A 12,898-nucleotide genomic window follows, 5' to 3' on the forward strand; every position below is an offset into this window, starting at 1 on the left:
AAAATGTACCCCTGCAGGCTGCAGCTTTCAATATACTCTGTTTCTCTCTTTCTTTCTTTTGGCAGCTTCTTGATTCATACAAGTCTATGGCCTATTTATGTAAAAATCTAGCTTTTACAAGTCCAGTTACCAAAAGCATTTTTTGTTTAAAGTGTACATATTCTTATTCAATATTTGACATATCAAGACACATGGGTAGATACTAAAACTATCCTCCCTGTAGAAAAATACATATTCTATCAAATGTAAGAGCCTTGTGCTGCCTCCAAAATAACATAAACAAGCTGTAACATGTTGTGAACTTATAGATCGGCTATTTTGGCACACAACATCTTTAGTCTAGTAGAAGTAAAATGTTTAGTAAAAAATGTGTAATTATATTATTAATTACTATTTCTATCATTATTAACAGCTGCATTATTATATATTATTGTTGATTATATCGCCACTTTGGCCTAGGAACACTTCAGGACCAAGTATACAGCAAACCTATGAACATTATATAAATATGACTATATGAGTTATTGAGCATTCAGACCAGAGTTCTTTGCACCGGAAGAAGGCTTCCAGAGCCAAATAAAGCAAAGCTTAAGACCTAGTGGTCAAATATGCTCCTGTATTGCCAAGGATTTCTTATTCTCTGAGCCAAGCATGTTTCAGACTAAACAGCTGTAAACGGCTTCCTAGAAACATGCTTCCACAGTGAGCTGGCACATGCACGAATTGAATCACTATTAAGAAAAAAGAAAAGAGAGAAAGAAATGCATGTCTGGAAATCACAATTATTGTTGATAACCTTACCGGTACTGTTGATTCTTTGTTGACATATTTTCCGACTTGTGTTTTTCCATTAACGAAGATGCCAACAGAGGGTTGCAGTGACAATGTTTCAACTTCCAGGTCATCCACATAGAGAGTGACGTCATCTTCAGTTACCAGCAGCCGTAGTTGGTGCCACTTCTCATCAAACAGTATCTTTTTAATGACAAAAGAATAGGACATTTGTCATGAACCCAATAGCACACAATGGTGTTTAGAAATCTCAAGCTGACAGAGAAATACTGTAGTTATCCTTGTTATGATGAGGTGTACAGAGCGACACTGCAAGGAAATCGAGCAAAAATCCTAACTACCCGGGAATCGTGCAGAGAGGAATTATTGCTTAGTAAAGTAGCAGGGATCACTGATTTAGAGAGTATGGAATTATTTGAACCGTATAAAGTGTGAACGTGTGAAAGCAAGATTGAGAATGTGCTGAAATCTGAAAGGGGGAAAATGTCCAGAGCTTGGGCAAAGGCTTTGGTTTGGCATAGCCTAACAGCGTTCATTATACATTCTTCTATTATATCATAATGGTGACTAGTATTGTGAGATATCCAACCCATATAAGGAAACAATTAAGAGCAGCCAGTCCGAAATATGGTTGATTTCAGACAATGTAGTACAATGCTCTGTGTCTTGTTATCCACATGAACCCTAGCTTCCCTATCCAGGGCATGGCATAATAGGAGAACATTCAGCAAAAGTAGGCATTTGGTGAGAACAGCAAATATGCAAGCGACACGTTGCAATGCGTTATATTATAAGCTTGTAGATCGGCTATTTTCGGCCAAGAGAGTTGGTGTAGTGTAGCGTGGGGGAAAAAGGGGGACCAAATAGAAGACCCTTGGTTGGATCACGCGGTCACCAATGTACAGTATAATAAGTGTTTTAAGTGTTTTTCAAAATGGACTTTAATGATTAGTAGGCTGCGCCTGCGCCGCAGAGATGGTTAACTTCCGCGTCAAAAGTCAAGGTCACTTTCAAGGTCAAAATTCTGAACAGAAGAGCAGATTATCATTCAAATTGGTGGGAATGATAAGTAGGCTGCCCAGAATAGAATATTCTTTAATTAATTAATTAATTACTGTAGGTAACAAGGTCAAAATTACATAGTGGGTACTCCTCCAGGTGTGGCATAGGCAGGCACTACCAAAATGGTGGCAGTATCAGTGACAGGATCAAGAATGAGGTTTCACATTACACACCATCTTCTGCAACATGTCATGTTTGTACACATGTATACATATAAGCACTCATTCTTGATGCATTGTTAATACTTAGTTATCCCATTAAGACTGGGAAAGCATCAGGTGTCATTTTAGATTTGAGCTAAAAAGCATTATTTTATATTTTGGCTATTTGGAAATAGCAGATATTCTGTATACAAGCTCATAGCGTGGCACAAAGTGATGCACTATGAGCTTGTAGATCAGATTTTTTTTTTTTTTTACAAATACTGTATACATATGTTTTAAGTGAACATCTTAACTGAAATGCCTCGTCCCTGGACCAAAATATTTTGACATGGGGGTCGGCGGCCAAATATATATATAATTTTGGACATGACATGAAAACATTTGAGCATCCCTGACAAAAACTTTTAGGAGTTTGTAAAATCGGCCTCAGGTCTTGATCGGATAAATGTAATAATGTGTCATGAATGAATGTTCTAACTAAGCTCACGCTGTGAGCTCCATTTAAAATGTATTTAAGGTGTTTAATTTACCTTTGCTGTCTCAGAAGAGAAAACAACTGTTTGAATACCACCGAGTTCTTCACTTGTGGTGGTGAACAGGATCTTGTGATCTATCCCACGCAGAGTAACTGCCATCTGTGGCTTGTCATCTTTAGTCTGGACTCTCCACAGATCCCAGTCTTCAGTGGCCACACCCCCCTTATACTTCAAGGTGGCCACAAAAACATAGGATGGAGGGAGGCCATCTGGGAATAATGACCTTATGGGTCAGGTGTAGAAAGACATCAGTCATGTTTGAATACATGGGTGATAGTGTAAATAACAATACAACAAAAAGATGAAAATAAGCCTCTCCCAAGTGGTTATAAGTATGGTTTTGTTTACCGTGTATCTTCACTAAGGTCCATACGAGATGTTACTTCATAGGCTTTAGTGCCACTGTATGTCCCCTGTGTCTTCTTTGCTTTTTTGGCAAAATTCAAATGCCTCAGAAGATCAAATCCCTTGATATCCTCATCTTGAGACTCTACAGGTATTCTTGCTGGGCAAACAAGCTCTGCAATATAGACCATGGAATACAGAGACAAATGGAATGCGAGAGAAAAACAGAGGTGCAAAAAGAACAAAGAAATTCCGAGCCAGTGTCATATCAGAAACATGACTGCATAATAATCTTTTAGTTTGACTTGTAAATACAAGTCTGCATGGATCTGACTAAATAAACAGCAGAGAAGTGATTTGGGAAAAGTGGTTTATGTTGTATTCAACAAGGCTGTAAACAAGACCTATTATTTGGATTCTCAATGCTGCACACATTAAACAGAATGAGCTAGAAGCTCACATAATTGCCACCATATGCACTTACAGTATCATAAGCAGTTAATCGTCTAGATAATTAACTCAGTTAGTCACACAAGATGTGGCGTTGCCTGTACTGCCAGAAGTACACACGCCTGTTAGCCTACAGGCCTTAATCAACATGCAGCCCCATTCACTGGTATAAAAGTGAGTATACTGTACCTTCGCACAATTTTTGACGTATGACCTGGCGGATCTTGACAATCCCTTTGAAGTCCTCTACATAGAACACGTATGATGAGGCCGGCTTGTTTGCGATGTCTTTTAGCTCAGCCTCTTGTGCAGGCCCAACACCAATTGCAAAGAGGATTACACCTTTTTTCCTTGCTGCCTCTGCAGCCTTCATCACCTCGTCTTGAGACTTGCCGTCTGTGAGGACAACGGCAATTCTGGCGATGCCTTTTGGGCCACGTTCAGAGAGGCCAAACAGTCTGTCTGTAGCAAACTTGATGGCTGTCCCCGTGCGCGTGTTTCCGCCCATGTAATCAATGTTCTGCATTGCTTTGATGAGGTCTGTGTTGGAGATGTGTGTGCCCAGAGGTATTTCTAACACGGGATCGTCACTGTACTGGACCACTCCAACTTGGGTGAACTTTGCTCCAATGTTGAAGCTTTGCGTTATGTTGACTAGCCATCCCTTAACTATTTCAAAATTGACATCCTCTACACTCCACGAGCCATCTACAATAAAGACCAAATCAGATGGTGCAGTCCTACAACCTAAACAGGAGACAAAGACACAACTGAATCAGTGGCAATAAACAATGTCTTTCAGAGCTGATAAAAGAGCAATATATACTCTCACTTTTGAAGGACATATTTTTGCATGCAACATTAAAGCAATACATTAAAGAAATGCAAACGCAGTACATGTTTCAGATGTGTTTGAAAGTACAGTAGCCTACACAATGTTCTATCTTTAAAGAATGGACAACATGGATCGAAAAGTGTCAGGAAATGAAGACAGAAGTGTTCTTACTTCTTATGCCTTCATCTTGTGCTGTAATAAGCAAATGGAGCAGCATGAAGCATACACACTGCAAGACACAATGCATGGATCTGGTTTTGTAACCCATTATGCAGAAGTACCAAGCTCCAATTGTGCACCTACAGGAAGAGGGAAACACATGCATTGTACTGCTGATGACAGAATGAACATTATCAGTTTTCATGACATGTGCATCGTGGCATTCTTACCGTGGCAAGAGTTAACATCTCACCTCAGACTATTGTTAAGGATCATTCTCCATACGTGATTTGGTAGCACATTGTGCCACTGAGTGGTCCTGTAGCACTAAAAGCCCAAGGCAAAGTATGGGACTTATTTCAATGTATTTGTTACCAAATTTCACACAGGGACAAGATGCTGAACAAAGGTCATGAGGCAGGCCATTGGAAGTGCCTTTGTTTTAAGGTGTTAACTTTTAAGACAAGAATGATACACATCAGGGAAAATGAATATCAGGTAATGCCAATTACAAAACATGTTACATAAAATACATGCCGTCTGCACAGTTTATCTGAAAGTGGAACTATAGCATGTGCTGGAAACAAGAGGTAATCACAGCATACAAGTACAATAGGGGTTATGTCCATATTAATGGAATTAGAGATGGAATGGAGTTCTAAAAACTAAAAAGCCATAGAAACTAATAAAATGCTTGTCATATTTATTGGAGAGACTGGTTAAGGTTGTCAGCTATTAGCATTGCCAGGAGTCAGGAATCATTGTGCTGGGCATGTGAGTAGACATCAGACATTTAATCATATTTAGTTTCTCTGTGGCTGCTTTAGGAAACTACATTTTATAGTAGTTTCCAGCAATAGAAAGAAACAGCTGACATTATAAAAGGAAGAAGCCATAAATTAGGAACAGATATGCTACAAAGGAGGAGTAATCTGTGGTAGGAATTTGATAGGGATTGACCATTTACATGACCATACTTTAGCCAGTAACTTAATTGACAAGGTCAACTTGAGGAGTAATTCAGACTGACAAAGCTCACACCTTTCGGTCCACAACACCATAGTATGACGAAATATAAATCGGGTTTAAAACTGCTTCATCTCATCGCAAATCTTTGGTCTGAACTAGGCTTAATGGCGCACAAGATGAAACTCTTGGCCACCATGTTATTGTGGCTGTGTGGCCAAACTGTTGTCAGATCCATAACATGATTGTGTTTTTCCATCATGTAAGCTGCAAGTTGAAGGAACACAGCTCAACATGCCGCTAAGCTGCCACGGTTGTGCAGGGCCATTTTCTCCATGTGCTCTGCCTTGACACGGTGCTGGGGGAGGCTGTTGGAACGCATCACCACTGACATGGGCCAGTCGGCATGACTTTCCTCTCCACTGACTTCCCCCCAAACTGAGTATTTCTACACCTCCGCTGGAGCCACATGGAATTCATTTGCCCCGTCAGACAGTGAAAGTTCTAGCCTTGGACGGTGACCAAACACATGTACTATGATGAAGGAGAAGCTACCTTTGTCCAAGAATAAAATAAAAAAATTATATTCATTTGACAACAAAGTTGTCAAGATGCAACATTACTTTCCTATGAAGGCTACATTTGTACTTGATGACGTATTAATCCTACAAAAGCATGCAGGATGTAGTAAAGCCTTCCAGATCTACCAGCACACTTGTCTAGCAGACCAGTATCATTCTCCATATGGCATTCTGTCTGCACTACAGCCTAGTCCATGACCTCTGGTGTTATAGGGGTAGTGCAGACACTTTATAGGTTTTGGCCTGGGTTGCGATGACGTCATGTCAGGCTGGTATTCAGGGCACGGAATAATCCCCTTTGAAAACCAACATCAACACTTTCAGGAAGACGAGCTTGCCAGTACATACAGCTAAACATGACAACAAAAGCCTTAGGGGAAGTTGTGTTTGGATTAATCTAGCTTGAAGCATTTTTGTTCCAGCTGGACATGTAGTCCTATATGAGTCAGTTGGTGCCTCCTACTGCACCAGGTAATGTTTTACTGGTTCTGAAATGGAGTATTTTGGCTACTCATAACATGCCACACATTTAGACCACATATTTTAAGGTTCCATTTAGCTTCACATCTCACACTGACCTATAGCCACATACTAATCCTATTTAGACTTGTTTGGTTAGAGCATACACATTTGGGAATTCTTCAGATCAGCACCTGCAGTCCTACATTTCTCATAAAATGTTCTACACAACTGCTGTAAACGTGTTAATATGATCCTATGCTACTCCAAAATCAATAAGACAACTTTGCCAAGATACTGGAAAATAGATTGCTTCCAGGTTTTTGTTTTTGTAGGCAAGGAAAGCCAGAACAGTACTTCCTCAAAATCCTTTATAATATTCCAAACTATAAACTGATATCTTCACTATGCTTGCACCTCCTAAACTTATGGGGTCTACTTGTCCAACATGTTCCACGTTCCAACCATTCATATTGATACATATACTGTAAATAATTCACAACATCTCATGCATAATAAAAGTGTTATTGTCTTTATAGAAGAAATGAGCATGGAACATCCTTTTATGAGTTGTGAAGCAGCCAGAAAACATCAATGAAATAATTCCATTCATTCTTTGCATGACAGCGGCACAAACAAGGGACTGATAACCTTAATGTCTTCAATATGTGGCTATACTGCAACATGCAGCTAGCTAGATTAATACTAACCAATGACTCTGACGATTTGCAAAACAATCCACAATGAAATCTGTACTGAAACACAACACATCAACACTAGTCTGTCATGCTGATGCTCTGATGCATTAAATATGTTACACACTTAAATCATAACTGTTGTAACTGTGGTCACACAGCATTTGCAAAATTCAGAGAAAGGACAAAAATGAAGCAAAACAAATTACCAGAGGTTAGGATCCAAACCCCCCCTAATCCTTTCATTGATAGCCTGTGGTCAATGCACTGCAGAGTCCTGGAGTTTGGGGAGCAATGCACATGTTTCACTGGTGAATGAAAGCCTGCCCAGTCCAGCAGTTCTGTCTGTCTCTCTGTTCCTCTACCTCCTCCTTCCAAATAACCCCCCCACCCCTCCTCCACCCACCCTTTCTTGACTTTCACTGGCCTGCAGCCACTCTCAATTACCATGGGTGGAAAGAGGAGCAGATAAGGAGAGCCCGAAAGGCTGAAACGGCCAGCCCATCTCAGTCAGTGCAAAGGGAAAATTAGAGTAATAGTAGACAGCACGCTTCCAAGAGTTGAGGAGTTGGACTGTGTATTGGTTGCTGAGGGTGTAAACAGAGAACATGGGGTGTTCCTCAATGCAGGACAAGCACTAGATTGCATTGCATTCACACGCACGCACGCGCGCGCGCGCGCACACACACACACACACACACACACACACACACACACACACACACACACAGAGTACAAGTTAAATCTTCTGCTGTAGCACTATTATGAGTTCATATCATTAACCTGACCAAAGTGGGCTGCAGATCAACGCATCTCAAGGATCTCTGAGATCCTGCTCTTGCATCTACAACTGAAAGTCGTCACACAAGTACATCCACAGCCTTAATATCGAATATCTGAAAGGAATGCAGAGTTTCATAATAACTCCACAACAGCCTGCATCAGTCATACCCTCTGATATTTTGTGCCAGAAATATTCGAAATATTTCAATTTATTCTCAATATGTTTTGAAAATAACAGATCTAAAACAATCTTTGCCTATACCGGCATACATGTGCACTTAAGCCTCCCCAATTGATCCAGAATACCTTGGTCTTCAACCAGCCAAAATCCCCCCCCCCCCCACTTCTCGATCCGCTCCCTCCATTGGCTCCCGGTTAATGCCTGCACAGAGTACAAAACACTGATACTGGCCTACAAAGCAACCAAAGGCATGGCACCCCCTCACCCCCATATCTTCAAAGGATCCAACCCTCGCTCAGATCAGCCAACACAGGGAGGCTGGCAGAACCTTCACAAAAACACCTGGGACAATGTGCCACACGTCCCAGACTGTTCTCCATTTTGGCTCCTAAACTATGGAATGAACTTCCCATTGCAATCAGAACTGCAGAGTTGAGTCACTTCCAATCTTCTGCCATAATCTGAAAACTCACCTCTTCATACCTGTAGCACTTGCACTAGCCTCAACAACCTTACAGCCTAAGGTGTAGGCAAAGGCTAAACTCATGTAATTAATTAGATAGTATTTTATGTAGACATAGCACTCATATAGTTTTATTGTACAGATGTTAGTCGGATGTTAGGTCCTTAGCTTGCTTATGATGATTCTATGTATTTGATGTATTACTTTTACAATATGTTGCTTACTGTAAATCGCTCTGGATTAAGAGCTTCTGCTAAATGCCAAAATTGTAAATTGTAAAACCTCCCAACGTGTCGCTGTGAGCTTATAGATCTGCTATTTTCAAATAGCTGATGTAAAGTGGTAAAACACAGCCTATTTGCTTGTTTTGGGCTTGTTTTCATAGACCTGACCGATTGTTTCTGTTTGCAAAATCTGGCAACACTGGTCACAGTCAGCCAACAAGACAGTATAGCTATAGTGCTACCAAGATGTTTACATCCTGTACTGTATTGTACTTGGTCAGATTTGGTCTGAATGTCCCCACACTATCGGGGGATGCCTGGTCTATTTTATTTCCCCGACTGGTGCTGGTGCATGCCATGGTCTAGCACGTTTCCATCTTGCTGCGCAATAGTCATTGTGTATTGTCTGCATACATGCAGTTGCTCTTAGTCTAAACTCGATCAAGGTGTCAGACGGGCTAATACACAACAAGGTGAGTCTGTCATGACATCCCCCCCCCCCCATATAAAGTATATATGAATGTCCCTGAACGTTTTACGTCCTGATAGCACCACTGCGCGTATTGTAGGCCTACTGTACTATATTGCACTTTATAGTACTGTACTGTACTGTACTGTACTGTACTGTACTGTACTGTACTGTATTTCATGCTGACTGACTGTGGAAGGTTAGAGGAATGTCATGTAGGCCTACCATGTTGTTGTAAGGCCTGAACGAAACACCACCTATATTAGCATCATCCTTCAATGAGCAGGAGAAATAAGACTGATTGCTTAAATGTGTATCTGTTCTCCATATGACTAGCTTTTTTAAATCATATGTCCACATCATCAAACGCATCCTGGGGGAGCAACAGGAAATTAACCTCTACTGTTAAAATGATCAAGCAATCTGTATCCATCAAAGAGTAATACTCACGAGACAGGTAGTGCCAGGGGTGCTGTTGTTCAATCAGTTACTTTACAGGGGTCATCATCCAGAGGTCACATGATGATCTTGACTTGTCCTGCATTGAGGAGCAGCAGTGGCTTTTGAGGTCTGGGGAGTTGTTGAGGCATAGCACCTCCTGGTGGTCAATGCCGGTAACTGCTGAATATTTGGCGTTGATCACAGCTGCGATAGATACCGGTAAGCTTGAAAATGGGAACTTCTGGAAAACTTGACAATGCGCTGTAGTTCTATCACAATACTTACATTAATTGTGCAGTTGGACGAGATAGCTCCGGGGAATGAAGGAATTGGGGCTTTCCTGGTCACATAAGAGAGAACTATAAACATGTAAAACCTTAACCATGGTTAAGAAAGAAAGAAAGAAAGAAAGAACGAAAGTGCACGGTGGCACAGTTGGTAGTGCTGACTGCTGTCGCCTCACAGCTAGAAGGTCCTGGGTTCGATTCCCGCTCTGGGCGCTGTGGGTGCTGGCGGCATGTTTCCCCTAGGGTAGGTACCCCCACAAAAACATGCAGTAATCCTGGTCTCTAAACTGCCTCCCCCTGGCCAGCCGGGGCGCCTGATGGAGGGGAATGGAACTGGTTGGTATAACGTGTTCCTTCCACGCCCTACGTCCAACCAGGGAAACTCCCCCCTGTCAGGTGTAAAGGAGCAACTTGGACACTCAGGCATGAAGAAAGCATGAGTTCAAGTCTGTTGCTCTCCCCAGGTTGGCGGAGGGTGTGTAGAGCCCAGGATCACATTAGACAATTGACACAGGGGTGAAAAATGGGTTACAAAATTGTGGGATAAAAATGATAAAAAAGAAAGAATTGGCCCTGGTGGCTCCACTATAGTTAATGCACTAGCAGTCATACTGTCACAGATTTGGTTCGGGACTGCATTTTAGGAGCAAAAACAACTATAATTTATTTTGGCATTGGGGTGATTTGTAGCGCAAAATTACAAAGGTGTAGACAGTCACATTTTTAAATGATCATGTTTGTTTCTGGATCGTGCTCCGAAAGCTTTATTACAGTTGACTGAGTGCAACGTAAAACATCTCTCTCGTTAAACTGACTTCCCTGCCATCACTTTGAATCAAAACCTCACAGTCCTCCCTGCTTTCTGTCTGCTGGGGATTTTGGTTGAGCAATAATGGTTTCAAATCACATGCATTAGACTGCAATTATCATGATCACTTGCATGGTTTGCCACATAGGGATTAATGTGATGCATGTCTGATGCAAATGATTGGACCCCTGAGAGGGCCTCCAGATGAGAACGGCTGGAAGACTAAGAGTTTCCATGGAGAGAGTTGGTTGTAGTGGTGGAAAGTAACTACTGTAAGTACATTTACTCAAGTACTGTAACTGTACTTAAGTACAATTTTAAGGTACTTCTACTTCACTTAAGTTGAGTATTAACATCCTAGCTACTCCAATACATCTACTGTAAGAGAAAAATATTGTATTTTTTTGTATTTGCTTTAGTTACATTGTAAATTTTGATTAGTTGTTACAAGACATACTCAAATCAATAAAGCCCTATTGTATACTTTGTCTAATCAAAAATAGTCCACAAGCTCATAAAGCATTCCGAGCTTTTTTGAAAGATTTTGTGAAATGGACTTACAGGACAGGATACAGGACTTTTACTTGCAAGAGAGTACTTCTACAAAATAATAAGAATAATCTGAGTACTTCTTCTACCACTGGTCCTCAGAGGGGGAACACCACACGGAACAGCACAGAGCAGCAGTGCAGCCACAGGCATGACGCTGCAGCCACAGGCACAGAGAAGCTGTCAGAGGATGTCCACTTACAATAGGTGGGTCCTTCGCAGGAAGCTGACACGCGCCAGGAAACAGTGCGAGAGCCACACGCAGTGGCCGAGAGAGAGAGAGAGAGAGCTCCTCCAAGAAAAAGTCTTTCCTCATTAGATCTGTGGCTGTGGAAAACATGGCCGGTGTTTATTCTCATCTCCACAACAACATCTAAAAATAAGAGTCAGCATTCACACAGGCTCGAGGCGGTCAATAACAGATTCGTACTGAATATGGAAAACCCGATGCAGAGATTGTTACCTTTCTACATTTTCAACCCTGCTGCTAAACAAACACAAATATACAGGTCTGTCAGCACTCAACTCTGCAACTGAAGATCTTCTGAAACGTGAGGTGCTGGGTCCATCTTTTCCTTGGAAAATCAGAATTTGGACCCTGTTGAACACGAGCCTGTTAAATACCGTATTGCAGCAATAAATTCTGCAAAGGTATTATGCTGCGTTTGTGAAAAGGCATCATAATATCTATGCTGTGAAAGCAGACTGTGATGGATGTTAAGCTGTCATTAAATAATTTCAGGCAGCATCATAAAATCTGGGTGTGAAATACACAATGCAAGCTATATGTGAAATACAAATAAAAACAGCTCTTACAGCATTTACTGCTGTTGACTAAGTATTAAAGATGTTGCTAGCTTTTTCCATTACTCCAAAGCTGCCATTATGAAACAAACAAGCGCTTAATAAAAAATAAAAGCACCAGCACAGTACCCATATTGCGTATTAATTTTGGTATATCCTTCCAACAAATATATTGCTGTGATCATGAATGCACTAATGAAATTGAACGAGGCAGAAACACTCATCTCTATGAAAGCTAAGCAAAGGGCAAACAGCACTGGTGGAATAAAACAAGATTATCCTTTTTGTACTTTTATTATAAAGAACAGTTATTCAAGGACAACTCTGACTCATGTGAAATCATTTTAAAGATTGAGTGCCATATTTTTTTCCACCCTAAAACATGATCATCAGGTATTTTTATTATAAGGATTAAGATTTTTGTTAAAAGAAAATGTTAAAATGCTGTTTTTATGTGGACACAAAAACCTGATGCCTGGTTTGCCTGGTGGGTGGTGATGGGTGGTGATCCACCTGAACTGAAGCCGCACCCACAGCTGTTGTATGAAAATGGGGGAGGGGTTAGGGGAAGGGGTGATTTAACTATATCACTGTTTTTTCATTGGCATTGACTGTCAAGGTTTCACCCTCCAGGAAGAAACCCTAAATACAAAGGGAAGACATCATTGCCACACCAAGGGGTCTAATGACCCTCATAAACACATGAAAAACTGGAAAGAAAATACAAAAATCACGGCACTCCATCTTTAAACAAGGGCAACCCAGAGTGTCTGCATACAGTAGCTGAGCAGCTTAATTGGCTCATCACCGACCTTGACCTTTGACCACAGAATTGCACAGCATGT

General features: G+C 41.1%; 1 protein-coding gene across 2 annotated transcripts in view; it reads right to left on the reverse strand.

Moving 5' to 3' along the window:
- The window catches only part of col21a1 (collagen, type XXI, alpha 1), a 51,451-nt gene extending 44,053 nt beyond the window's left edge, over positions 1 to 7,398 (reverse strand). For both annotated transcript variants that reach the window (XR_013965330.1, XM_080782830.1), the window contains exons 1-6: positions 7,254 to 7,398; positions 4,356 to 4,483; positions 3,539 to 4,096; positions 2,903 to 3,074; positions 2,549 to 2,777; positions 802 to 975 (exon numbers count right to left, since the gene is read on the reverse strand). Coding sequence is in view for 1 of the 2 variants with exons in the window: in XM_080782830.1 (XP_080638956.1) it covers positions 802 to 975; positions 2,549 to 2,777; positions 2,903 to 3,074; positions 3,539 to 4,096; positions 4,356 to 4,452 (1,230 nt within the window). In the remaining variant the exon portion in view is untranslated. The remainder of the gene's footprint in view (positions 1 to 801; positions 976 to 2,548; positions 2,778 to 2,902; positions 3,075 to 3,538; positions 4,097 to 4,355; positions 4,484 to 7,253) is intronic.
- Between the last annotated feature and the right edge of the window lie 5,500 nt (positions 7,399 to 12,898).

The sequence above is a fragment of the Protomyctophum bolini genome (assembly GCF_963924005.1).
Source record: "Protomyctophum bolini genome assembly, chromosome: 14".
NCBI lineage: Eukaryota > Metazoa > Chordata > Actinopteri > Myctophiformes > Myctophidae > Protomyctophum > Protomyctophum bolini.